The following is a 26,977-nucleotide window of genomic DNA, read 5'->3' as shown; positions in this document are numbered from 1 at the left end:
TCCCTGTTGCTGCTGGAAATCTAGAGGGGGCAGCAGGGGCTTGCCCACAGGGAGAGAGGCCCCCCCCCACTGTGCCCTCAGCTCTGGCCTGCGGTGGGGCTCGTCGGGGGGCCCGGTGCACGCTGCTGCACGGGACAGTGGCCTGGGGCCCAGAGCAGGCGGCCGGCCAGCAAGCATCACCCACCAGAGCCCCCACTCCATTCCCCTCAGCTTGTGCCGCTGCCACTTCAGCCTCTTGCAGTGCAGAGGCCTGGGACCCTGACTCTGCCAGGTGCCACTTCCCCTCGGCCTGTCGCCCAGCCCTGCTCCTTGCCTCACGCCCTCCCAGCAGGTTCCAGACACCCAAATTCTCTCCCCTTGGGCATGACCTCGCCCATAAACGGGAGTGGGGGGCAGGCCCACCTTTAAGCTCCAGTCATGGTTCAGTTGGCTCTTGCTGCATGCCAGGCCCTGGGGACCCCGTGGTCCCCGCCTCCGTGGAGCCTACACTCTGCAGGGGCTGATGGCCCTTTGATACACAAAAGTCAGAACAGAAACACGGCATGCTGTGTCATCGGCCCAGAGCCCCAGACTTGGAAACATCTCTAGCGTGACTGGCCGCAGTGAGGCCGTACTGCGTAAGGACGCACTCAGCACACAGCCAGAAGATCCAGGGTCGCCCGAAGCCCCCACTCCGTCCCCTTCCAGCCAACACCCCCACAGGCGAACCGACTGGAGGACAGACGGCGTGCCTGGGGCCAGTCCCCAGCTTCCCCATAGGGCCACCTCCAGCCTGCGCTTCCCGTCTGCTTCCCGCTCACTCAGGCCACACGAGGTTGTGTGTGGCCTGGTTGCAGATGGTGACAGGGTCCAGGCTCTTGGCAGGCACGAGCAAGGAATCGGGCTGACCACACAGATGGTGTAAGGCACAGCAAAGCGGGAGATTTGTTAAGCACACTTCCCAAGACGTGGGAGCGGGCCATCTCAGGCCAGGGAATGGCTCCCTTCTAGTGAATGACTACAGGCTTTTCAGGGTTTTTACTTGAGCTTCTATGCATGAGGTTTCCCACCACCCTCCTTCACTGCCCACTCGGGGACGAACCCACGGTGCTGATGGTTATCAGCTGCCATAGGGTGATTTATGGAAACCAGGCTGTGACCACCGGCAGCTGCAGGGTCTCAGGGTCTCCTGTTCATCTCCTGCCTCAGCCTGAGGCCCCTGGTCTGGGCTGCTCCGCAGTGTTTCATGGATAGACGACCACCGTCCATTTTTCCATTCTGCCGTTGGTGGGTATTTGTGCCGCAGAAACAAACATTGCCTCTCTCACCCAGTCAGTATATTTATTTGGCTGGCTGCTGGGTGCTCCAGCCCGCCGTGACATTTCCCCTAGGAGGCCCCCCAAACTTGGGAGCCCCAAGTCCTGGCCCCAACCTCATCCCTGTGGGGAGGGGGTTCATGCCTGCCCCCCTCACAGCCTCCTCCTGCCCCACTTCTGGCCCCGCACCCCGGGGGCCGCGCCAAGGCTGGGGCTGCGGGGCCAGACGTGAGTGCTCAGTCTCCTCTCGTGCCTACCCTGCAAGGCGACATTTTATGGCCTGGCCCAGACGAGAGTTTATCGAGCAGGTGCCAGCGTGCCAGACAGCAGTTTCACGGTGTCCTGCCGCTGCTTCTGCTGGGGGCACCGGGTCCCAGAACAACTTGTCATGCTCTCTGGAACGTCCTCTGGGGGCGTTTGTCCTGAAAACACAGCCTGGTGGCGAGATCGCTGTGGCAACCGTGAGGAATTCTGGTGGCAGAGGAGTTCCTACAGGTGAGCTCGGCCGCCCCGGGGGTGCTCACACCAGGCAGGACTGTGCGATGGGGCCCTGCCCTCGGTGGTGCCACCCGAGAGCCGGAGCGGCCCAGGTCCCCGAGGGGCCTCTGCCCAACCCGCCTGTGCCCTCTGGCCTGGCCTGTGGTGCCTGTCCCCCAGGCAGGGGCAGGGAGAAGGGACCCCTGGTCTCCCCAGGGAAGGGCAGTGAGCGGTGGCCCTGACGCTGGCTGTCTCCATTGAGGGTGGGGAGGCACGGCCCACCCTCCTGTCTCCAAGCTGCCCTCCTCAGCTCCGCCCCAGGATGTCCTGCTCTGTGGGTGAGGAGAGTGGCAGGACACTCCCCCAGGGATCCCCAACCTGCGGCAGTGTTGGGGGAGGCCAGCAGCTGCCCACAGCCCACTGTGCGGACAGCCCTCGGAGAAGCCCTGGTCCCTAGGACAGGAGGTGCAGAAACAACTGCCCAGCCCAGTGGGCCTTCCCATGAAGGAAGGGGTTGCCAGCTTCTCTACTCCAGGCTTCCCTCCCTCAGTCCTAGTGCCCCACAAACAGCCTCCTGGGGACTGGAGGCAGGGCTCTGGATAATCCAAGGGGCTAAAAGGCACTGGGTCAGGGAGTCTCGGGAGGGTTGGGGCCAAGTTGGGGCTTCTGAGGCCCTGGAAAAGGTGGGGGTCTGGGGGGAGGGGCTGTGTGTGACCCAGGGATGAGAAAGGAGCAAGACCCCGGCACCACCAAGTGTGCCCAGCTCCCTGACAGGCCAAGGGAGGTGAGGGGACAATGTCCAACACCCCCACCCCCACTCCCAGAGGGAGGCCAGGAACCAGCCCAGCCGGGAGCCCCAGTCAGGTAGGTCTCATGCATCCTGGGCCTGGGTGGGACCTGCAGCTGCCACATCTGGGTATGAGTGGGTCACAGTTCAGAGCAGGCGCAGGACGCTGCCCCTACCACCATCCCATCCAGGGGCAGTGCCCCTGGGACTGACCTCCCCAGTGATGGGTCCGGTCCTCTGCTCCACGTCAGGGACTCTGGGCCTCCTGCCGGGGCCAGCCAGTTTCCCAGGGACATCTCCCTGCTGGCCCTGGAGGGGCTGCGGGCCCTGCTCTTCGGCACTTGAGCCATTTCTAGATGTGGCTCTTCCACACGGTGCTGCTGTGGACGTTCCGGAGCGCATCTCCGGGGAGCGCCAGTGCCCCACGTGGGACTGCGAGGTGGCGCACAGGCAGACGCCCGTGCTGACGAGGGGGTTCTGTCCCAAGTGAGTAGCATTTTGTGTTCCACCCAACAGTGAGTGACACCCCATCGACCTGTCTCCTGTTCTGCTCGAGGGGTTGTCACATTTCTGTCATTTCGTGGACTGAATGGACATCACCCGGTGTCTGGTTTGGCCGTGGTCAGCGGTCCCTTGACCACTGGACATCTGTCCTGAGTCTGTCTCCACCTGCGCCTCCTGCTCTGGGAAATGTCTGCCCACGTCTTCTGTCCATTCGGTTGGGTCGATTTTTCCCATGATTTGTGGGAAGGCTTCCCATTCCCAGTTCTGACCCTTTGACAGCTGCTTGTGTTGCAAACAGCTCCCAACGACTACTTTGTCTTTTGATGCCTTTTGATGAAGCAAAGTTCATATCACTGAGCACATGTATCGACGCGTGTTTGTCCGTGGGTGCTGTGTTTTCGGGGGTCAAGTTCCCACCGCAGTCAGTCTGGACAGGCAGCACACCTACATCCAGGGTGGTTCTCCCCTGACCTCGGAGGTCCCTGTTCTCTCCTTTCGTCCCTGTCGCTGATGGGGGCTGGTGTCAGTCTGATTCCCGTTTATGACTGTATGTGTTTTCTCTTCTCTGGAAGCTTCTGGGACGTTCTCCTTATCTTTAGTGCCTGCAAGTCCACTCCGTGTCCAGGTGAGGGTTTGGGAGGCGGTTTCCCTCTGGCTTGTGGCGGTTCCCGTTCCGGAACCCAGGTGTTCGTTCCGTTCTGGGGAACCCTGTTATGAAGTCAGTGTAAAATGGTGCAGCCTCTTCGAGAGAAAGCTGGGCCATCCCTCGGAAGGTCGCTCATGGATCTGCCACGCGAGCCAGCGATGCCCGTCCGAGGGATAGACCCGAGAAGCATCAAAATGTAAGTCCCCACAAAAGCTTGTAGCGGAATGTTCGCGGGAGCGTTATGACAAGAGACACAAGCGAGTCAGCCGGATGTCCGAATGAATGGATAAACAAACTAAGACCTAACCATATGATGGAATATCAACTGGCCACAAAAGGAATAAAGTAAACAATAGCAAAAAAACGAACAACCTGATTTGAAAATGAGCAGACGACTTGGGTGGACACTTCTCCAGAGAAGACGCACACGTGGCCGGTACGCACGTGAGAAGATGCTCCATGTCAGCAGTCTCTGGGGAAATGCGAACCCAGACCACGAGGAGACACCGCACCTCACCCATTAGGACGCCTGCCCCCCAAACAAAAGAGGGAGAAAGAACGACAACAAACCACAAGCGGTAGCGAGGGCGTGGAGCCCTTGGAGCCCTGGGCGCCGCTGGTGCGCCCGTCTGTGGGGGACGGTTTGGCGGTTCCTCAAAAAAACACAAATAGACCCCGTGTGAGCTAGTGATTCCGTCTATGGGCATAGACTGAAAAGAACTGAAAACAGGGTTTTAACAAAATATTCGCACCCCCACGCTCACAAGAGCATTACTCAGAATAGATAAAACTCCGAGGCAATCGGTGTCGGCGGCGGGGGAACGGATGAGCGGGATGTGTCCCCCGTGTGCAGTGGAATGCCGCTCAGCCTTAGGCCGGAAGGAGGACCCAGCACCTGCTGGAACGTGGAGGAAACGCGAGGACTTGTGCCGAGTGCAATCAGCCAGTAGACACGCCAGGACAAACGCCGGGCGTAAAGGCCCAGCAGCGCCTCCGAGCCCAGCCCCCTGTGCCGTCTGTCCTCCGCGGCCCTGCCCTCCCTGGGAGGGCCAGTTCTCCAGAATGTCCCCAGCGCAAGCTCTTCATTCTGGCAAATATTCTTGAGATGTGTTTTTAATGGCGTCAAATGAAACTCAAATCTTGTTAGGTGACACCAGAGCAGATTTGAGTGTAAGTCTCCATTTGTCTTAGCATTTTCAAATATTGAAGTTATCACGGAGAGCCAAGTAAAGGAATAAAAATGCAAATGGCTGGAGGCCTGCGCACAGGCGGTGGTGGCAGGTCCCTCTCTCATCACCCGTGGCCTGACCCCTGGCGTGGCCTTGGCCCTGTGGGTCAGTCTGTCGCCAGCGCCCACACTTCTAGAAGAACGTGGAAGAGTTCAGACTCACAGCCACCGAAGGAGCCCGTGTCTCAGCCACGGACACAGGAAAGCAACGCCCAAGTGTAAGTGCAGAAACGGCCACCCCAGGGCGTTCGCCTGTGTTCCGTGCACAGGGAAGGCAGCAGTGGCCGGCCCACTGGCCCCGACGACGCAGACCACCTATCATTTCAGCATAAACAGGCCATTGGTGCTACCGCTGGGGCCTCCCCCCTGTTGATGCAGGGGGAACTTGGAGCCTCATCTCCAGGCATGGGAGGCATCGATCAGTGTCAGTTTGGGGGTGGTCCCTAGCTTCTCTCTTTGGGGGGGACACTGCTCAGCCTGCTGTGACCCCTGTAGGGGCTGCAGGCCACCAGGTGTCTCCAGGACAGTGTCACCAGACCACAGCTCCCCTGGACGGAGGCTCTACGGTGGCCCTGACGATATTCATGGAGCACGCGACATGGCAGGGGGCACTGCCCTTTGGGGGCTTCCTGGGGTGGGGTGACAAATCCACAGGTCAGGCATCCACAGGAGCAGGAGTGGCTTCTGGGGACAGAGGGACAACACAGGGGCAGGGACATACAACTGTGGCTATGTGCTCTGGACGGAGTGAGTGCCCCCCCCCACTTGCAGCAGGTGGGGCCTTTGGGAGGGGATCAGGGCTAGAAGGGGTCCTGGGGCGGGGCCCCCATCATGGGCTCAGTGACATCATTGGGGGAGACCCTAGGGAGCCCGCTGTCACTCGCTCCTGCTGGCACAGACGGGTCACTGCACCCACAGGATGGCCGCCTACCCACTGAGAGAAGAGGTCTCAGGACAAAACTACCCCAAAGCACCTTGATCTCGGACTCTGGCCTCCAGGCCGTGAGAAATAGACACCTGTCGGTTTCAGCTGCAGACAAAGACACTGGGGGACAGTGGACCTGAGCATCCGGCCCAGGTGGCCAGGCCATGCTCAGCATCCCCGTTTCTGCAAAAGCCCTGGAGCCTGGCTGTGACAGGGGACTCTGGGCTGCTGGGAGGGTGGCGTGTGATGTGGCTGCCCTGTGATTCCTCATCTGGCAGTTCCCCGTATCCTGTCTGCCCCGCAGCTTGGGGTCAGGTGAGCAGCTGGGTGGGAGGTTTCATTAGCCTCTACCCTTGTTGGCCGGGGTGACCATCTCCAGCTAACCACCAAGCCTGCCACAGGGGGCGGGGAAACGCCCCAGAGGGGCCCAGCCTTGGGTGGGGGCGAGGGGCCGCCCCTGCCGGGAAGCAGCCCTTTACCACACAGTGCGCCTGTCTTTAGCCAGAATGATTCCTTGTTGCTCTAAATGACCCCCGGTGGCCTGCGGGGCTGTGAGGCAGGTGGGGGGCGGGGGTGGGGGCACATCTCTCTGGGGAGGGTGGGCTCAGCCAGTAAGAGCAGAAGGCAGGCAGAAGCATCTCCCCACTTCATGACGCTTTCGGGCAATTGGCTTTTTAAAAAAATACAAGTTCATTTGCTACATATTATTCAATTAGGAAGCCTGCCAGGCATGGTGATGCTTTTTTAAAAGGGCAAAAATAACCCAATAAGTCAAATTCGATTTGGCAAACTGAGTCCGTATGTTCTCCAGAGTGGTGCGGCTGACAGCCGCGGGGAAGGCTGGGACGTGAGTCGTGAGCAAGAGGACAGGACTCGGGCAGGGTGGGCAGGGGCCCTGGGGCCAGGGGGACAGCAGTGCCACCAGTTGGGAAAAGGGAAAGAGCCACTCAGACCTCCAGTCCCTGTGCAGGGGACCAGCAGGGAGACCCCACCCTGCCCCTCCCTGGGCGGGTCCCAGCTCAGGGTCCCGAGACCAGGGGGCAGAGACCCCAGGAGGGGCCTGGGGACAGAAAGGGTCTGTCACACCCAGAGACACACACCAGACAAGTGCATGCACACTCTTACACATGTGCACACCAGCACGGTCACACACGTCTGTGCTCACGCTCAGAGGGATGACGCGCACAGGCCCACACCCCTGTGTGCCAGGGTGTATGTCTGTGCACACTCAAGCACTCACACACACACTCAGCTGACAGTGCGCGGCTGGTCTAAAACGCCCCGGGAGCTGAGCAAACGCCTGCATCTGCCTCTGTTTCGGGGACTTTCTTGTGGCTTCAAACAACACCTGTCACAGTGGGAAGGGGGGCAGGGGGTGGGCCTGGAGGTCAGCAGCCCCGTCCAGGGCTCAGTGGGAACTCTGTGTCCCAGGCCAGCTGCTGGGCCTGGCCTCAGCATCCCGCCTGTCACGCCGTGTGCAGCAGCCTCCCGGGGCCCATCAGCCTAGAACAGTCTAGGAGCTGGACAGGACGGGCCTCGCACTGGGAGCTGCAGCGCACACATCTGTGACACGTCCAACATCGGTCCTGGGACGTCGTGCCTGAGTGAGCGGAACTGATGTCCCCATGGACTCTCTCAGCAGGCTCCCGGCTGCCTGGGGTTAAACCAATGACTCGGGGCAGGTGGGAGAAGGGGGCACACGCGAGGGCGCGCCTCGGGGCCGCGCGGGCCTGCTGTAAGTCCTGCACTGCCCCTTCTGGCCGGGCGAAGGCCGGCAAGTCGCTTGACTTCCCTGAGCCTCTGTTTCGTCGCTGTTGAAGCAGGTTAATGATTTCGGCTTCACGTTACTTGGGGTCTAGGGTGGTTGTAACAAATGGGAACTCTGGGTAACAGGCTAAAAAGGAAAAGCTGTTAGGGTGAGTTTCTGGGACCTCGTGGACAAGAGAGCAGTGGGGCCTCAGGTAGTCCCTGCAGCCTGCGACAGAGGAGTCACCAGCACTTGTTCTGTCCCTGGCCTCTTCCCTTCTGCCCTGCAGCTCTGTTCCTGCCATCCCCTCCCAGGCTCCTGAAGGGCAGGACGTGGTATTCCTAGCAGGGAGTTTTCATTCTTCAGACTTGGCCTCTCAATCTTAGTCCCAGTCCCTAATTCTGAGGAAGGAGGTCTGAACCCAATACAAGTCAGGTTCCCAACATACCCAGACTCCTCCCATAACTCCTGATTGGGTGGGGGGGGGGGACCTCATGGCACAAAAAGGCTGCTGGGTGCCGGCCTAAGCAGGCAAAGAGGGTAGGACATGGGAGTCACTGAACTGGTGGATAGCTCACACACCTTACAAGATTCAGAACTTGAGCCCAAGTCGGAATAAGTCCAAACTCTTGGCTTTTAACTCCTGCCCTGGGCTGGATTCCCTCCTGTGGGAGCGGGTTATTGAGGGAGGAACCTTGGGAGAAACCTGAAAGGAAGTGAGGGAAGCAGACAGGGCGTGCTAAGAGACCAGGCAAGCCTCAGCCTGGTCCACAGTGGCTCTGAGGTGTGGGTGGCCTCACAGGGTTATCCCATCCCGAGGAAGAAGTCGAACTGTCAGTCACTATTTCGTTCCCGCAGAGAAGAGGGTGGGCCTTCCTGTCCTCTCTGAGCTGGGCAGGCCCCACTGGCAGCGGGCAATTCTGCAAGAAGGGGGCAGGGGGCGAGCACTGGAGGCTGGGATGAGCGCACAGAGGGTGTGGTCTTCTCGCCTCGGCCGTGTACGCCCTCAGCCCCCAGATCTGGGCCTGCGACCACGGCTGAGGGACAGGTGCCCGAACACTCTCTGGGGCTGGAGACCGATGGGTCGGCGCTGGGCCAGAGAGGGGAGGAGAGGAGGAAGAGGGTTCTGCACTTGGTTTGATTTGGGGAGCCCCCCTCCGTCCTATTCTAACGTCAGTGTGGCCCCAACTCGATGTGGTCCGCAGCCCCCAGGGAGAGGGGCCCTGGGGGAATGGCACCTGCCCAACCCTGGGACTAACCACCCCAAGAAAATAGAGACCCACACCCCGCGCTCCTGGCCTGTCTGAGCAGGACAGCTCCGCACTGGAGGGGTCGCGCACGGGCGGGGAGCGAGGCCGGGAGCTCGCCGTTTCAGAATTTCGCGTCTGAGAACGCTTCCATCCCAGCGCCCAGGCCGGAGACTCGCGCCGGCGTAGTGGGCGTGATGCCGCCAGCGGGGCCGCGCTACCCTCGTGCTTCTCTGACAGGCGCGAGCTTATGGAATAATTGCGGAGCATTTGGGGCATTACGGGGCCCAGGCGCCGCGGATTTTTCACGCTGTGTCTGTCGCTTTTCACCCTCTCTACTGGGAACACAATAGGGATTGGAAGGTAGTTTCTGAAACTTGCAGAAACCTTCTTCCAAATGCCTTTATTTGGGGGGAGGAGGGGACTTGTAGAGAACTACTTGACTTCGAGGATATTCTTTCTGGCCAATTTTTTTCACTTTACAACATTGTGGTAAAATAAGTGCATGCTAACACGGACCACTCTGCATCTCTAAGAGCACAGCTCGCTGGCGTTGCGCATGCGCACGCTGCTGTAACACTAGCCCACCACCATCTCCAGACCTTCCTTTCCCCAGACCGAACCTCTGTCCCCATTCAACACTCCCTCACCGCCCCCCCCCCCCAGCCGCTGTTCTGTCTCTGTGGATCTGATGACTGGGGGCCTCGCAAGAGCGGGGCCCTGCAGTGTTGGCCCTTGGTCATCGGTCTGTTTCACTCCGAGTAACGTCCTGAGGTCCCTCCGCGTGGGGTGTTGGGATTCCCCTCCTTTTTAAGGCTGAGTAACAGTCCACCGTGTGGATGGGCTACAGGGTGTCTGTCCGCTATCTGTCCACGGACACGTGGTCGTTTCCACCTTTGGGTGCTGTGGTTGCGCCGCTGGGCATGGGGCGAGCACCTCCTGTCATCCGGGCGATGCCCAGTGCCGGACGACGTGGCGGCAGGTCCCTGCGCCCTCTCTCTTCCCTGGGAAGCACTTTGCCAGCTGAAGGGAAGTTTCTCCAACAAGCTACAAATCGGCAGCACGTTTTTGCAATGGAATAAATCATCTGCCGCATTTGATCAGCATGCCCGCCGCCTCGGGGACCCGGAAGGCAGCCCCCACCCCTTGGGAGCTCCCCCACACGAGGGAGCCAGCTTCTCCGGGCCACCCTGGCTCCAGAGGCGGGCCGGCCAGCACCTGCCCCCACTGGCCGCCTCAGCCCCTCCTGACTCAGCGGGCCCTTTGGGCTCGACCCACAAAGGAACCCTCAGATGAAAGGGCCTCTAATGGACCCTCTCATGCCCCGCCGGGAGGGGGAGGGAGATCAAACCAAAGTGGTCAAAGGAGCCAAATTATTGTAGTTGAGACACAGAACAAAGACAGCAGCTGCTAATGGGACTCCAGCAAACTGCACCTGAACCAGCCCAGTGGGCGCCCTTGGACTTGGATGGGCAGCATGCCCATCTGTCTCAGAGCTCAACTGGTTCCCTCAGGGCTGAGCCGCCAAGGATGGGCCGGTTCCCTTGGGGCCCCTCCTGTCCCTCCACTCCTGTCCCCCTTCCTGTCCCCCTCCTTGGGGTCTCCTTGGAGGTGACCAGTCTCACTGTCTCATTGTCATTCACTCTCCTAAGAACTTTCCTTTCTGGACATTTTATCCTTGATGAAAATGCGACTTCATTACACTATACTGTTTCCTGGGAGAGGAACCATTTTCAGATAATTTTGAGATACCTTCTTGGTTAACGTTATAGCTTTGGTTAAGGCTATAAAGCTAACAGGCCTTTTCACGGCAGAACTTTTTTTCAAAAGGAGAAAATAAATGTTCTTTTCTGCCTTGTCACAGTGCCGAGGCTTCAGGTAAGACCGAGTTACCTGGAGGTGACTGTGATTCTGTTAGTCATTAAAGCTAATCACCGTTTTTACAGAATGGCTTCTCATGGCTCAAGACTGGAAATAGCAACCGCGCATAAATACCCGAATTCCCATTAGTCCCGCCGTGTTTGGAGGCTGGTGAGCCTGAGGACGCAAAGGAGGGCCCTCCCTCCGTGACTGCTTGGTGGTGGGGAGCGTCCAGGGTGTGCAGCGCCCCCAGCAGCCGTGGGCCCTGCACCCCACTGTCCCGGGGCCGAGTGACAGGCCATCTCACCGAGATGCTTCCAGAGCAGAGACGTAAACATGCCTCCCTGCGTGGTCCCTTCGGGTCCTCATGTCGGGCCCCGGGGTGTGGGGAAGGTGTTCCCACCAGGAGGCAGAGGGCGCCCAAGAAGCAGTGCAGACAAGGGAGGCTCCCAGCTCAGCCCTGACGCCCCCACTCGGCAGCCCAACTTCAAGGCCCCCACCCCCTGCAGTGGGGGTGGGCATAGTCTGGGACCAGCCAGGAGGAGGGTCTGTCTCTGGATCCCCAGCCCCACCCCAGCCCAGGCCTTCTCCCTGCTATAGACGGGAAGTCCAAGTGCTTTGCCTGCAAGTGGGAGCAGATGCCCAGGCCTGGAGGGAGGAGGGGCCACAGGGTTTCAGGGGACACTGCTCTTCTGGGGAAAGCAGGGGCCCGGGACAGATGCCGTCAGCAGGGGGCAGGCCTAACCGTGGCCCGGCACAGACGGAGAGGCTGCTCTCCACGCACCAACGGGGAAAACTCTCCCCATGCCTCGGGTGAGCGAAAACCAGCGCACTGCCCAGCAGGCGGAGGGCGCCTCTGCCTGGCTCTGTTCAGCTCCCACCCCCGCCCCTGCACCCAGGAAGCCCGGCCAGGCAGCCTTGCGCCACCGGGTCCACACAGAACACGGGAGGGAGACTCTGAGAGGGTACCTTTTATATCAGTGTTGATTTTTTAATGTATTATCCACCCACAAAGCTGTGGTTTGTTGCTTTTTCTTTTTAATAAAAGAGATAAAGCCTTGGCCGGTTGTTACCTGGACAGTTTCTATTCTGCTTCTGTTTTCATTACTGAGAATCAAAATAAAATGAGGGGGGAAAGACCCTCAAACATCAAAGAATAATTTTCTTTTATTTTTATTTTTTAAAAGCTTTCATTTATCTTTTAGAGAGCAGGAAGGTAGTGAGAAAGAGAGGGAGAGAAACATCGATTGGTTGCGTCTTGCCCACCCCCAGTGGGGGGCGTGGCCCACAACCCAGGCGTGTGCCCTGAGCGGGAACCGAACCGGCGACCTTTGGGTTTGAAGGCTGGCACTCAACCCACTGAGCCACACCACCCAGGGCAAAATAATTTTATTTTCTGAATGCACACAGAAGAACAAGTGACTCGGTGGGGGCGGCGGGCAGGGAGGAGGAAAACCTGAACGTGCCCGTCAGCTCTGAGGACCAGCACCGCCTGCTCGTGAGCTGAGCCCACGAGAGCGCGCTGCGCGTGCAAGGTATTTGGCCTCCGGAGTGTCAGTGATGCGTGAGTGAACGGAGCCACCCTGGCGTCCTGGAGGATGCGTAGTGCACGCCTGATGCCTCAGACCTCTGAAAGCTTACACGGCAAAATAACCTCCGGACAGGCCTAAAGCGACATCCCAAAGAAGTGTCTGCAAAATGAACGAGAAACCCTCGAGTTTGGTAACAGGCGTGGTGTGTTAAAGATCACCACAAACACTACCACACCCGCCCGCCGACAGGTGGGGCCTATCTCGCCTCCCTTGCGTCTGGGCGGAACCTGTAACCGCTCTGGCCCATTGAACAGGCCCGAGTGCCGCTCTGCCAGGCCCAGGCCTCTGCTCCCTCAGGGCCCCGGGCCCCAGACTGAGAGGAAGCCCCGGTAGGAAGCCCATGGTCTCGAGAGTGGATCCACCTGCCCTGGTCGAGCCACCAGGTGAGGCTGCAGGCCCCAGAAATGAGCTGTCCCTGCCGAATCCTGCCCGTGCTGCAAACCACGAGCAAATAAAGGTTTGCTTTAAATCACGAAGTTTGGGGGCCATTTACTACGTGGCAATAAGCAGCTGGAAACTCACTGGCCACAGGAGGCTGGGGAGCGAATGCAGCTGGACTCCAGGATGAGCACTTGCTGGGACCAGCCCAGCGCCCGGGACACCCTGGGGCAGTTGCCGCTCCCCTGTGTTTCTGCTCAAATCACAGCTGCGCCCACCCCCACCCCACGGCCAGCCTCGTGCAGGCTCCCTGGGGATGCAGCCCATGGGGGCCGGGGCCCTCGGCAGGGGGCTGCGGCTGCCTGGGCAGCTGGCGGGACAGCTGTGCGCTCTGGAAAGATGGCCTTGGTGATGGTAATTGGCATACCCTTCCTTTGGGAAGTCATCCTGCCTCTTCAAATATAATCACAGGGCCGGAGAATTTAATTTTTTCGCATTGTCAGTGAGTGGCAGGGGGAAAGAAAGCTCTCACCGCAAAGGGTTTGTCCACCCGATTTCCTCCTAATTAGCGTTCCCATCCACTCTCCCGCCTGACCTGCCTTCTTCCAGCCAGATGGAGCCCACGTGTTCCTCAGAACGGGACTCGACCCCGAAAGGAGAGGGGCATGGCTCTCGAACAGCTCACCCCCGTGACAAGAGGCTCGGCTGTGGAGGACGGGCCCCCACTGGCCCCGCCGAACCCCAACCGCTAGGGTTGCCCACTAATGCAGGGCACCGGTGAGATCTGAACTCAGGTAACAGTGAATAACATTTTAGGGTAGCGTGCCCCAAATGCTTGTCCTCGGAGTCTAGTCCATCTGAGATTCCAGTTTCACTATGGGTCCTGCGTCTTTATTTCCCAGCGGCACCTGAGTCGGCAAGGGGCCATTTGGGGCGGGTGGGACAGGAGCAGGTGCAACGGAAGCCCAGGAGGGCCTGGGGTGGGGGGGCGGAGCGTGGGCTTGGACAGTTCAACCAGACGGGCAGAGGGCGAGAGGAAGCAGTCGGCAAAGACACAGGGAGAACAGAGAGACCAAGTGTTGCGGTACTCTCGGGACCTCCCAGAAACCCCTCAGTCTCAAACAAACTGGGGTGGTTGGTCACCCTAAGTGGAAGGACATTCTAGAGCAAGGGGACAGCAAGTGCAAAATCATGGAGGTGAGTTTGCCTCCCAGAAGCCTCTCGGGCTGTCCCGTCTCCCCACCGGCTGGAACCCCCTGCGGGGCCAGGACCGGGGTAAGGCAGGGGAGGGCGCTGCCTCAGACTCACAATGCTGGGCTGGGGGGCGGGGGGGCGCCAATAACCAAGAAACATATTTCAAGGCAATACTTGCAAATCAAAATAAATGTACAGTATCCATGATGACCAAAATGTCAAACATAATAAAGTTCTTCAAAAAGTTCAATGTGGAATCACTGTATGACCCAGTAATTCAGCTCCTAGACGGACACCCGAAGAGCTGAAAACGGGTACCCAGTTGTTCGTGGCGGTGGTACTCACAATCGCCCAAAGCTGGGAACAGCCCCAGTGCCCAGCAACAGGGGAACATCACACACATGTGGCCCTCCTGGAAAGCGCAACATCCTTCAGCCAAAAAAAAATGGGAACGAGGCCCTGACATGCAGGATGAACCTCGACCACGTTCTGCTCCGCAGCAGGAGCCAGACTCAGAAGACCCCCAGGAGCGGTCCCCTGAAATGCCCAGAACAGGCAAGTGGGCAGATGCCCCCCACCCACCCACAGTGTCTCCGGAAGCGAGATGGCTTTGCTGCGGTGGACACAGTCTGGAGTGCGGTGCTTTGCAGAGCAGCCCCGGCAAACGTGGGACAGGCTTGCTGGCCGCCAGCCTGGGTTTGGGGCGGAGGGCCCCTGGGCTGAGCCGAGCCTTTCCAGCAGGTAACTCGGTGTTTGTAAGGAGCCGAACCTCTCACACCCTGGGTCCCTGCCCCCACCGCTAACTCTCCATCGCGCCTGATTCCGGAAGGCGTCAGCACGAGGAGGCTCCTTCCGCCCCAGGACACTGGGCGCCCGGCCCAGGGAAGGTCAGCGGGGCTGTGTGCCTGGCCACAGAGGGACAGCAGTGGTCCTCCACGGGAGAGACGGCCGAGACGCACAAATGACAGCGACCAGTTGCGAGAAAAGAACATAGCAACAGTCTGTTCTGCTTTTTTATTGCATGTGCACCTGCAGCGAAAACAGTAACACAGGTGCCCGTCTGCTGAGGAACCGTCTAGAACCGGGGTGACAGAACTGGCATTTCTTATTTTAAAAACTTATTTAAAAATGACAGGATTATGGGTGAGTTTTGCTGTTTCACACTGTTCTGTCTCCTGCAAATATGACATCTTCGACAGTGAGCATCTAAGGCTCGGTACAGTGGGCCTTCGAAAGGCCGGGCTCTGGCCCTGGCCGGGTAGCTCAGCTGCTTGGAGCGTCTCCCCAGTATGCCAAGACTGGGGGCTCGACCCCTGGTCCGGGCACATGCAAGAATCAACCAATGAGCCCTGGCTGGTGTGGCTCAGTGGACTGAGTGCTGGCCTGCGAACCGAAAGGTTGCCGGTTCGATTCCCAGAGAGGGCACATGCCTGGGTTGGGGTGTTCGAGAGAGAACCGACTGATGTTTCTCTCCCTCTCTTCTCCCTCCTTTCCTCTCTCTCTGAAAATAAATAAATATTTTAAAAAGGAATCAACCAATAAGTGCATAATTGAGAGGAACAAGTTGATGTTTTCCTCTCTCTCTCTAAAACAAGAAATTTAAAAAATAGGGATGTGGGGTTTGTCTGGCAAGGCCTTGTCCCTTCTGCACCGCATCCTGGGAGCTGCAGAACTGTCCCACCCTGGGAATACGTGAAGGAATGGAGGCCCAGGAGGTGACAGATTCCAGGCCACACAGCTCGTGAAGTAGCACAGGGACGGGCCGGTGGCCTCCCCAGCAGGGACCTCCAGTCCCTGCAGGGTGGGGAGGAAGCTCTCCCCACCAGCCCAGCCCCCCAGTGGCGTGAGCCAACAGCCGCCACTGGGCCGCTGCTCTCTCGGGATGCATCCGCGCTGAGCCGGCCACAGGCCAGACACTGCCACCCTCCAACAGGCCCTGGCCATGGCTAACTCAGGTGGGCGCCCTCGGCTCACAGAAACACGAAGCCACACGAGGAGGCTCAGAGCAATGGGCAGGAAGCAGACACTGAAGAGACACTCAGGACCCACTGACACAGACATTCACTGCTGCTGGGGGTCCCCGAGGGGTGTCAGGTAGTGACCAGGGAAGGCACGTCCCACCCTGACTGGGCGCCGGGGACTCCGGTTTGTGCCAACGTTCAGCCAGCCCAGCACTCACTGTGTGCATTTGTACGTGGGTTGGTCTCCCTCTACGGGGCTGTTAGGTGCTCGCTGTCTCTGAAGTCCCCTGAGGTCTTCCAAGTCTCAGCGGGCAGCACGGCGAGGCTGCTTTTCTGCAGAGCTCAGGCCCCAGGGTCGAATGGCCCCCTCCCCACCCACCCTGCCACCCTCTCCCTGGGCACCCACCTCCCATTAGCCAGATGGGCGGCTGTGGGCCTGACTCAGAGCCAGGAAGCAGGTGCAGCTGCCCAGGGCCTGCGGCTGAGTCACCAGCTCCCAGCACCTCAGCCCCATGCAGCCTGAGCCACCAGGAAAAACCCAGTGGGTGAGTCACCCCGGGGTGTGCTGGATTCCTGGACACCCAGCAACAAGGTCCCCTGGGAAGCTTGTCTGGATTGGGGGGGCAGATTTTGGTATGGGGGTGGGAGGGGCCAGAGGGGCAGGGAAGGGCCCGGAGGGGTGGGTGTGAGGGCAGAGCCCAGGGCAGCGGAGGAGAGGGCAGGGGTGGGGAGCTGGGGGAAGAAGGTGCTGCTGGTGGGTGTAGGGGAGAGGGAGGCTGGTGTTTGGGGGGTAGGGGGAGAAGGATGGCTCAGCCAGGGTCTGGGACACGTAAAATGACCGTCCAGGACAAGGGGCCCCTATTCCACTCACCTGAGAGTTCGAGCAGAGTGTGTGTGGGGTGCAGCTGGGATGGGGTGGTGGGCTCAGCGAGAGGCCCAATGGCCCCCTGCATCCTCCGGGGCCCCCAGGCCCCATTCACACATTGCCCCGGGGGGAACCAGCAACTCTGTGGGGGGCACATTCAGTTCCGTCTCGGTGCCAGGGCAACGGGTGCTGTAGGTGGGGGGTGCTCTGGACGCCCTGGGAGGGCAGCACCTCAGGGAACATGGACTTGGCCCCACAGAACACCGACGAAGTTCGTCCTCCATGCAGCTTCTCCTGGGAGAGGCTGGACACGCCAGCTGTGGCGAGCGGGCCACCACAGCCCGGGCAGGGGTGGAGCGACACGGCGGTCTGGACCGAGTGTGCCCGTGGCTTATTTCAAGTTCTACAAAACCATGCAAGCGTGAGAGAGATCACCTTGGGGACCCTGGACCCTGACCTCAGCATCCATAAAAAGGCCCCATTTGCTGCTGGACATGACTCTGCCCAGCAAGACATTTGAAGAAGTGGCAGGAGGGGGTCTCCCCAAAGGCCGCCTAAAGGGAGGAGAGAATTCTCTCACCAAGTGTCCCCAAACCACTAACCCCCGCAATCCCCCGTCCCCCTCCTCAGCCTGCACCCTCGTAAAAGCGCCTGCCCGTTTGAGTGGACCAGGTAAGCAAGTCTTCACGCGTGTCACGGAGCCTTCAACAGAGTAGCACAGAGGAACCCGTTACTCCAAAACCCACGGACAGAATCGAAGCGGCTCCCGCTGTAGCCAAACCCTTATGAAGCTAGTTTTGAGGAGCAGCTCGGGGAATTTTCGCGCCGACTCCGACTCCATCACTGGAGTGGTGTTGGGGCGGGGCGGGGTGGGGGGAGGCTCAAGGACACACGGACCTCGCGGGGTCCCAGACAAGCTGGCTTTGGCTCTCTCACTCAGGCCACTGAGCTCTTTCCCCACCTCTCCAGTCGTCGGGGAGGGGGGCACCGGTAGGCAGTGCCCGGCTGTCATCCGCTCTTCCGGACCTCCCTCTCTAAGAGCTCATCTCACCAGCTGAGCTCCTCGCCAGCACCAGAGGCGGTGCCTCCCTTCATTCATTCACGTTCACTAATTCACTCATTGAACACGCATTGACGGTTCTGCCTGAAACACCATTGTGAACAGGAGTCGTTCCAACTGCACATACCAGAAAACCCCCAACAGCGGCTTCAAAGCCTGGAGTGGGCAGCCCAGCGACCTAGCCTCCCTCAGTCTCGCTGTCATTCAAAGTCATGGCCTTTGATCCAAAATGGCTGCTCAACCCCAGCCCTCACGCCCGCCTTCCAGGCAGACAGAAGGGGGAAGGGAAAAGGACCTGAATGGGCGCCTTGCCCTGAGCTGGGCCCCACCTGGACAATCCTGTTCACCTGTCAGGTCAGGCTCCCTGGATCGACAGGCCTCCTTCTCACGATAACGAGGCTGCTATTTGCTTCTCCGTGTCTGGGTCTCCTGAGGCTGCAGCCCGGCGGGCAGAGCACACGGCGTCTCTCCTGGGCACCTGGCTGGGCTCCGAGCGGCGCGGCCCAGGTTTCTCTGCGCCCTTGCTCTTTCTGCTCCGCACCCCGGCAGGCTGGCTTTCTCGGGGTGGGGGGAAGGGGGGGTGAACAGGACTTCTGGGGGAGGCAGGCCGCCTCAGCGGGCTGGGGGAAATCGTGCTTTCTGCCTGATCTCCATTACTCTAATGGTGACCCGTTTTGTCTGTGACACAGCGGGCCATCTTGGAGATGACACGTTGACAGTGACTCCGGAGGGTCATCCCACTCTCCCTCAGCACACTGCCCTCCTTTGTCTGAACGCGGCCGCCGAGCAGAAATCACAGCGCCATGCTGGGTGGGCAGCCTCCCGCGCTTCCCCCTCCCCCGACCCTCCCTGGCCAGGGTCGCGTCACAGCCCAGACGCAGGGAGAAGCAGCGACTGCGGTGTCCCCCCACGGGGTCATGGTGAAAGCCCTCCTGAACGGAGAGGAGGCAGCGTGGTTTGGAGCGCAGCTGCGTCATTGTTCCGTGTAGCTTTGGTCAGCGGACCCCTGGTGCCCATGAGCTTTTCCCTGCAGCTCGCGGGGACGGTGGCCAGAGGCCAGGGGCCGGCCATTGTGTGTTCTCGCTCTCCAGTCTGGGGCCACCGTGCAGCGCCCGGGCCGCACTCAGGAGCGTTCTGCCTCCGGGAAGGGCTGGGGCTCTTCGTGGGGAAAATTGGCCGCCCCCTGACCAGGGTGGGGCGTGCAGTCCTGCTAGTGTGCAGGGGCCGCTTCCTCACCCCTGCAAGGCCTGGATGTTGGCCCCTCCCCCGGGGCGTTTCCGGACCCAAGTTTTCAGTGGCAACATTCTGCTTCTTCAGACTGAGCGGCTGCTTGACTAGGACGTGGAGAGCAGAGGGGTCCTCAAGCTCTCGCTGATGGCCGGGAACAGCCACCCCGGGACACAGGAGACAGAGAAATGGCCAAGTTGGATGGACTGGCACGGGACGCAGGTGCTCTCAGAAGAACGGCGACTGTTCCGGAGTGACAGCAGGACTCCCCCATCCAACCAGCAGTTCTCGAGAGGTGGTGGCCTTTGTCAGGAGCGGGGACACCTGTGCCTGGCCCCTGCCTACTCCCCTGCCACCTACGTCCGAGGGCACAGGGTGTGACAGGGCATCACCCTCACTTGGGGGATGAATCATAGAAAACTGCCCCCCAGCTCCCGCTGCCCTCCCTCAGGGGGCAGGGGTGCCCTGGACTGACCGTGGGCTTCAGAAATCAGTCTGAGTCCTGGTCAGGCCCCCCACCCCTTACTGTCCTCCCACCTCAAGCTGCCAGAAATGGGAAGTCAGACGGTGCCCTGAAGAACAACCCTGCCGCCCCCACCGCAGCCAGAGCTCTGGCCCCGAGGCCCCCACCAAGCCATGTCTTCCGGCCAGCACCGCTCCTTGCCCTCTAGCAAACCAGGGCAGCACTCGGCACCCCAGGCCAGGGCCCGCTCCCTCCTGCCCAGCCATGGCCCAAGTCCTCAGGCGCCCGGTGTCCTTCCTTCTCCACGCAAGGCTGACGGCTCTCCTCTGGGGGTGGCTGGAGCTGTCAGCACGAAAGGTTCCTAAAAGTGAAATGTAGGAGAGACGCAGGGCAGCACCACAGCACCGGTCCTGGACCCTGTTCGCTCCTGGTCCCGGTGATGCCAATCGATCACGTGCTCTGCGGGGCTTTGGCCTTCCAGTAACTGGCTCGGGGCTGACTGCTGAGCTCAGGCAGTGTTGCGCCTGATGGCCTCATCCTTCTCGAGAAGCCTGGAGGTGCCCAATGTCCGTGAGCCGGGAAAGGCCCCACGGGAAGGCCAGGAATATTCCTGGAGCAAGCCGGGGAGGGCCGGTTCCTGCCTGATTCCTGGGCCACCGGCCACAGCCTCTTTCCGCTGCCCTGCCCCACCGCCCACCCCTTGGCCACCTCTGGGAGCCTGGGCTGGTCCCCACTCTGAGCACCTCCCCCCGCCAGCCCCCAAGGACTCGACCACTACCCGACTCTGCTCAAAACAGCTCTGTGCCCTGAACCTGGGCGTCAGAGGGAGAACGCTGGCAGGCACCCATTCTAGGCCAGCAGTGCCCGTGGGATGCAGGGGCACCCGGAGCTCTGGGCAGGGACAGTCTCCGGGTGCCCAAATCCCAACAGCCGAGGCTGGTTTGCCCCCTTTAAGCAAAACAGGACGGAGGTTTGGGCGCCTGAAGTCCACCGGGTACTCAGAGGTGGAAAAGCCAGGTGTGAGCAAGCAGACAGGGTGCCCAGGGCTGTCCCTCTGGGCCTAGCCCGACGGGGGGGTGGTCCCACTCCGACCTTGCAGGGTCTCTGGCCCTGCTGCTGGGTGGCTTTCCTGACAGGGGAGAGCTGTGTTGGGCTGGGGGCCCCAGTCCCGGCTAGGACCAGGGTCCTGGTAATGGGGGTGGGGTTCTCCACCAGGACGGTGAAGGCAGGGTGCTGAAGCTTCTCCAGGGCGGGTTTGGGGGCCTTTCTGCCTGGGCAGGTAGGGGTTCTCCATTCAAAGTGATGGGGTCTCTACCGCGGGGCTTGGAGGGGGGGGTCTCTCCTCCATCTCTGCCGCCCCCGCCACCCTTCCCCTCAATACCGACCACTGCGTGGCCCTCCTGTGAAGCCTGGAGCCCCCCTAACGAGCCAGCTGCGGGTACCCCCGCCCCCATCGGGCTTCGGTGAGGAAGGAGGGAACCAAGCCCGTGACGTGGCCGCGCGGCTCCAGGACGCGCTGCTAACACCGCATAAATAGCAGCAGCAGCGGCTCCGGACCCGACACCTCGAGGGAGCCCGAGGCAGTGCCATGCGCTGAGCGCCTCCAGCCCGGCCCTATCTGACCAGACGACCGGACGCCTGGACCGCGGACACCCCGCTGCCGGGACACTGACAGCCCGGACCGCCGCCGCTCAAGGTACCCGGTGCCCTCGGGGGTCCAGCGGGAGGCGCCCCCTTTCTCCGTGCCTGCGGGTGGGCGCTCCTGGGGGGGCGGCGCCTCTGCCCCTGTCCCCTGCCCCCAGTCCGGGCACCAGCCGCAGGGGCGCAGTCCCGAACCGCTCGGTCCTCACCACCCTCCGTCCCGCCCCCGCCGGCCGGCTCTCCGCCCGACGTGCACGCGCGTCTTCCCCTGCAGATGCCCAGAGGCGGCACCCCCCTGCTCGCCACCCTGCTCCTCGCCGCTGCCCTTTCGGCCACCCTGGGGCTCGGGTCACCGGTAAGTGCGGGGCGGGGACAAACGCTGCCCCCCGAGCCGTGTCCCTTCTCAGCGAAGGGGGACGATCAGAGCAGCAGCAGACCGGGCAGCGCGTGGGCGCTTTGTGCCAGGAGCAGAATGTCCAGCTTCGGGTGCTGGACCGGGGGGTGGGGGGCAGGTGGAAGATCCGGGCCCCGCGGAGACGCCCCCTCCTCCGATACCCCTCGCGCCTCCCCCGGCACAGACGGCGCCGCCGCGAACCAGGCCGCACTCCCACAGGGCCCCTTCCGCGGGATGGAGCCCCTGCCAGCCGCGCGTCCTCTGCTCCACTTGGCGCGAGCGAGGAGCCTGTGGTCAGTGGGTCACTGGGCAAAGCAGCCACGAGTCCCAGTGCCGTGTCGCAAAGAGCGTTTTGGGGCGCGCACCTGGAATTGCTGGCAGTTTCCCAAAGGGCACGCGCTGCTCTAATCCCCGCCTCTTGCCTGGAAAAGCGGTGGGCTCAGGCACCGTCCCCCGGCTGTGCCCCCCAGCTCACCGCGAGCAGGCGGGACTCCCGCGCGTTTGGAGTCCCGCTGTTGCTCCGGGTCGGTGACTCCCCGCGGACCATGCTGGGCGGTGCAAGCAGAAACTGCTTTGGGGGCTTCTGTGGGCGCCCCCAGCCCGGGCCAGGCACAGCCGCTGCCATTGGACCCCTTTCTCCCATTTAAGGTGAAGGAAAAGAGGGGCTGGACCCTGAACAGCGCCGGCTACCTTCTTGGTCCACGTAAGTGACGCTGCGCCCCGGCACCTCGCGACGCTGGCCCTGCTCTGCCGGCTGCCGCCGTTTGTGTTAGTTGCGCTCCCTCTGGAAGGTGCGCGGCCGGCGCCCCTCTGATCCTGCGCCGTCGCTGCGCCAGTCGGATGGAGGGAGACGCGGCGGCCGGGCGCTTTGAGGACGGGGTTCCGCGTGGGTTAATGACACCTGCCGGCCCCTAGGGGGCGCCCGGCCCCGCTCCGGAAGGCGGCCGGTTCCGCGGCCGGTTCCGCGACTGTGCTCCTCGCCCGGCGTACTTACTCCGCTCCCTCCTTCCCCGCTCAGGGCGGAATTCCTGGCCTTGACCCCACCTGCCCCGCCCCCAGCCTCGAGGCACCTGGCTCTGCCTTGAACCCTGATGGGTCCCGCAGCCCTTTTGCTCCCGTTCCGCAGGGCTGCCTCTGCCGTTTAAGCCGCTCCTGGAGCTCGTAGCTCTCAATCGTGCGTTTAAATACAGACTTTCTCCTTCTGCAGAGGGTTGTCAGCCCTCGCCTGGGCGGTCCGTTGAGGGCACAGAGATGACGAACACGTGTGTGGTCTCAGGTCCCACTGAGGGAGGGTCTTTTCACTGGTTCAAGGGGCGCTCGTTTCCTGAACCCTTTGCAACCCCAAGTTCTCTGCCTCAGAAAGCTCCCCGTCTCTGGGTGCTGCTGGCCCAGAAGACAGCAGGAACCCTTCAACCAGAACGTTTCTTCGCGTGACTTTGGAATATTGAAAGCGTACCAGGAGGGCTTTGCCTCCCGACTGAGGAAACAAACCGTTCTCCACTGTCGAGTTTATATCCCTGTCAGGCCCGGGCGCCAGGAGCTGTCAGCTAGACTAGCTATTTGCCGGGAGTCTGTACAACTTAACGGTTTGCCAGTGACCTCTACGGTCACGTAGACACAGCGGCAGGGAGAACGGTTTGCAGCAGACACCCCACCGCCTGTCGGACGGACGGGCTCACTTACCGTTCTTCCAGACCGAGTGCCCAGGACGCTGCCTCTGGAAAAAGGAATTCATCTTCCTTCGTCCGCCGCGCAGACAGAAACCCTGAGCCGACCCGCCCTCACCCCCCTTTCCTCCTGCGTCCCCTTGGTCGCCCCGAGTCCAGCCCCTTCTCCTCACTCCAGGCCACTTGGTTGGTTTAGAGCCCTCATTCTTTCTTACAATGGTTTCTCTTTTTAAAAAACCAATTCATTTACTGATTTGAGAGCGAGAGAGAGGATGGGAGAGAGAAACATGGATTTGTCATTCTACTTACCACAGGTGGATGCTTGCATGCGCCCTGGCTGGGACCGGAGCCGCAGCCATGATGTGTCGGGGCGACACGCAACCAGCTGTGCTACCCGGCCAGGGCTCTTCCAGTAGATTCTCAAGGGGTCTCAAGATTCACACCACCCAACACACACACACACACAGTGACCCACCCCTGCAGTCTCTCTCTCTGTCTCCCTGGCTGCCACCCAGCTGCCAGAGTGGTCTTTGAAAAGTAACAATCTGATTATGTCAGAACCTAAAACTCTTCCGTGGGCCCCCTTGTTTTCAGGGACATAGAGACCCAGCCCCTGGCATTGGCCAGTGCCTCCGGGAGCCTCCTTGTGCTCCTGCGGCACCAGGCCCGAGCCCCGGGGGCCTGTCCTTTTAGTCCGGCGCCAGTGCAAGCTGTCAGCGCAGGTCCCGTGGGCAACGCCCCTGCCTCTCGCGCGTCCCCACGCCGTGGCTGCAGTTCTGCAGGCGGCTCTGTGAGCACGTTGATTACAGGCAGCCCTGTGTCCTCCTCGGGTGTGGGGAGGGTGTGAGCGCAGTGACGACATTCAGCGGCTGTCCTCTCTGATCTGCGCACAGATGCCATCGACAACCACAGGTCCTTCCATGACAAGCTTGGCCTTGCTGGCAAGCGGGAGCTCCAACCTGGGGATGACGCCAGGTCAGATGAGAGGACGCCGGCCCCAGGGCACCGAGTTGCTTCTCTGTCCGTCACCTCCAGGGCCCACAGGGCAGTGGTCCAAGCCTGGCCCGGCCACAGTGGCCCACTACCACAAACAGAAGCCACAACACCCAAGAGCGAGGTCCTGGGGCAGCATGGGGACAGCAGAGAGTCCTTCTAGACTTGGGCCCCCCAGGAGAGGGACCCCGGTGTCACGGAGATGCCTTCCCGTGCAGGGGGCTCCCTAACCTCCGGGTGCCAGGGCCCTGTGGACGGTGCTGGCGTGAGCCCCAGAGCGCCAGGGGTGGGTCATGAGTGGCGTCCCTTTCTGGTTTAGGAAACTTGGACAGGCTGCTGCCGGAGAGCGAGGCTGTGCGCGCCATAATGGAGTTCCTGACCTTCTTGCATCTCAAAGGTATGTGAAACGCGACTGACTTACATGTCCACCTCTGGGGACCCTGGGCTCCTGACAACTGAGCTGGTCTGGAAAGCATTCCCTAGACTCCGGTAACCACTCACCCCGCACGCGGTACGTCACCGCTCTCAGGTGGGATTACAAGGCACGGGAGCCAGGACCAGGCACTGTGGGGCTGGGGTTGCTGTCGGTCCCACACTGTCCCGGGAAGGGTCGTCCGACCGACTGTTGCCTGGAAGAGAGGGTCTCGGGGTTCAGCTCACTCCGTGGAGTTTCTGACGTGGCCACAGCCGCTACACCTGTGTGGCCACGGTACTCGCAAGCACCGTAGACTAACAGGCGCCCAGATCTCAGGGTTTGACTTTTCCTTGCACTTGGGGCAGGCTGCATTTAAGTGAGTGGCTCTCGACCCTGCAGACACTGTGAGCAATGAGGCCTCCCCGTGGCCCCCTGCGCCCCCCGCATTTCTGTCTGAGCTTGATGCTTGCCACCCCTTCAGCATCGAGGGTCTGGCCTCAACTAGATCACCTCGGGTCACACCGCTGGGGAGGGCTCGGCCAGCTGGGGGCTCCCCGTGGTGGGCGGGGACACAGGGAGATGGCTCTCGGACGCTCTGGGGGGGAGAGACACTTGGTTGGCAGCGCTCACACCGCACAGTTCCGTGTGAGTTTGCGTGAGTCGAGGCCGGCTCTCCCTTCTGTCTAGAGACCTCTGCTCCCCGGCTGCACTGCGTTGGTTGAAGGTGAGGGGGGCAGGTGGGTGAGGAACCCTAAGGCCCAGTTGCTTTTCCTTAGAAGAGGGAGGCGGGGGAGAAGGACCTGGAAATCTCAGGACCAAGCCCCTGAGCCCCTCTTCGGGAGCCAGTGGCTCCCAGCGGCGGGCGGCCGACTCTTCCTGGGCTTATTGTGTGTTCCTTCGTTTTGTGTTTTGAATCTTGTAACATGGAACTTTTTTCATTAGGGGATACCAGCTTTTATTACTCAGACAGGAAGCAGGCTTCCTCAAAACGTGACTCTAAAACTCTGAGAGTTGCAAATGCGTGCTAGGGAGGCGGGCTCGGTCAGCACAGGCAGGAAATGGGAAAGGCTGGGTTGGATCTGGGGTCCCAGCCGCGGGATCCCTGTGACACATGACCACCCTCTGGGCGACGGCAGGGGCTCGTCACTGCGGTATCCCACCGCTCGTCCTTTGCAGAGGCCGGGGCCCTGGTGCCCGTGCTCCCGGAGGCCGTGTCCTCAGAAGACTCGGAGCAGCAGGGAGTCCCGAGGGCGCCAGGCAAGGTCATCACGTCGCTGTGAGGTCAGACTTCAGGAGGCTGGGCCACCTGGCCCAGCGGGCGCAGAGGGGACGTCCGTGCCGTCTGCTTTGGCGCCGTGTTGTCATCATTTCGACTCTCCCTTTGGCAATTACTTTGAGCGGCAAAATAAAAACCAGCAAGTGCTCTCGCTGTCTTTTCTTCCCCACACCTGTCTCCTCGCCGCCCCCGCCCCCGCCCCACGTGCTTCCGAAAGCGGAAGCTCAACTGCAGCCACGTGCTTAGATCCCAGCCGTAAAAACACCCTGCCACCGAGAGCATCTGCGAGAGCCCTGCTCTCGTCTCTGTGTGTCCGGGGGGCGCAAAGTCCTCTTCCTGCAAAGCCGAGTCACACACAGCTGTGAAGGTAAGCCTGTCCCGGGGGCAGAAACACAGAGCAGACCGGACCCTGCCCCCAGGAGCTTCAGGGAGAGGACGAGTCCGACATGCCCAAGACAGGGCGGAGGAGGGGCTGTTCGGCGTTGGGAGGGTGGTGAGTGAGACGCAGAAAAGAGAAGGCCGGCAGGGTGGAGGCCGGGAGTGACGGGGACCACAGGGCACGGCGTGGAAGTCCGTGTGGTCCAGGTAGGATGGCATGTGTCCTGAAAACTTGAGCTGTTTCGTAGATGGGTAGACCCGTGCCCATCCCTTGTGTGGAAAGCTAGCACGTGGGAATGGCTCCGCAGCGGGCAGTGTCAGGGCAGGTCCCCTGTGCCACCGGAACACGGTCACACCCGCAGACCCGAGGGCGAGGGCGGAGCGGGAGGCCTCCTTCGGGTCACGAGCAGCAAGGGCTCCTTGGTGTTTGGAGCAGGGCTGCGGTGGGGCGGGCGCATCTTCCCGTGGCTTCGCCCGGCGAGGCTCCCACCCTGGTGACTGTGATATGCAGCCGCTGTGAGGTCAGCCACCTAAGACTGCTCTGCTCCAGGGGGTCGGGGTGGGGGCCTGAGCCCTTGTCCCCCTGTCCCTGATCCCTGACACCCAGGGAGCTTTCCCTCCTCCCATGGGCCATTACGGGAGAGCTCCATCCCCCTGCCCTTCCCTGTGGTTCTGAGACAGCAGGGGGCCCTGCCCCACCGGCAGGCACCATACTCCCGCCCAGGCTGCGCATGCAGCCCAGTCCAGGGTGCCCTCA

General features: G+C 61.2%; 1 protein-coding gene across 1 annotated transcript; it reads left to right on the top strand.

The window, feature by feature from the left end:
* Positions 1 to 21,015: 21,015 nt before the first annotated feature.
* Positions 21,016 to 25,966, top strand: GAL (galanin and GMAP prepropeptide). The gene is made up of 6 exons (XM_024573993.4): positions 21,016 to 21,152; positions 21,372 to 21,452; positions 22,140 to 22,194; positions 24,052 to 24,138; positions 24,471 to 24,548; positions 25,743 to 25,966. Exons 2-6 carry the CDS (start codon positions 21,372 to 21,374, stop codon positions 25,844 to 25,846), a joined length of 405 nt encoding a protein of 134 aa, XP_024429761.2. The 5' UTR covers positions 21,016 to 21,152; the 3' UTR covers positions 25,847 to 25,966.
* The last annotated feature ends 1,011 nt before the right edge of the window (positions 25,967 to 26,977 follow it).

The sequence above is a fragment of the Desmodus rotundus genome, chromosome 5, assembly GCF_022682495.2.
Source record: "Desmodus rotundus isolate HL8 chromosome 5, HLdesRot8A.1, whole genome shotgun sequence".
In the NCBI taxonomy this organism is placed as follows: domain Eukaryota; kingdom Metazoa; phylum Chordata; class Mammalia; order Chiroptera; family Phyllostomidae; genus Desmodus; species Desmodus rotundus.
Note: the sequence above shows the minus strand (reverse complement) of the source record. Positions and strands in the feature narration are given on the sequence as shown.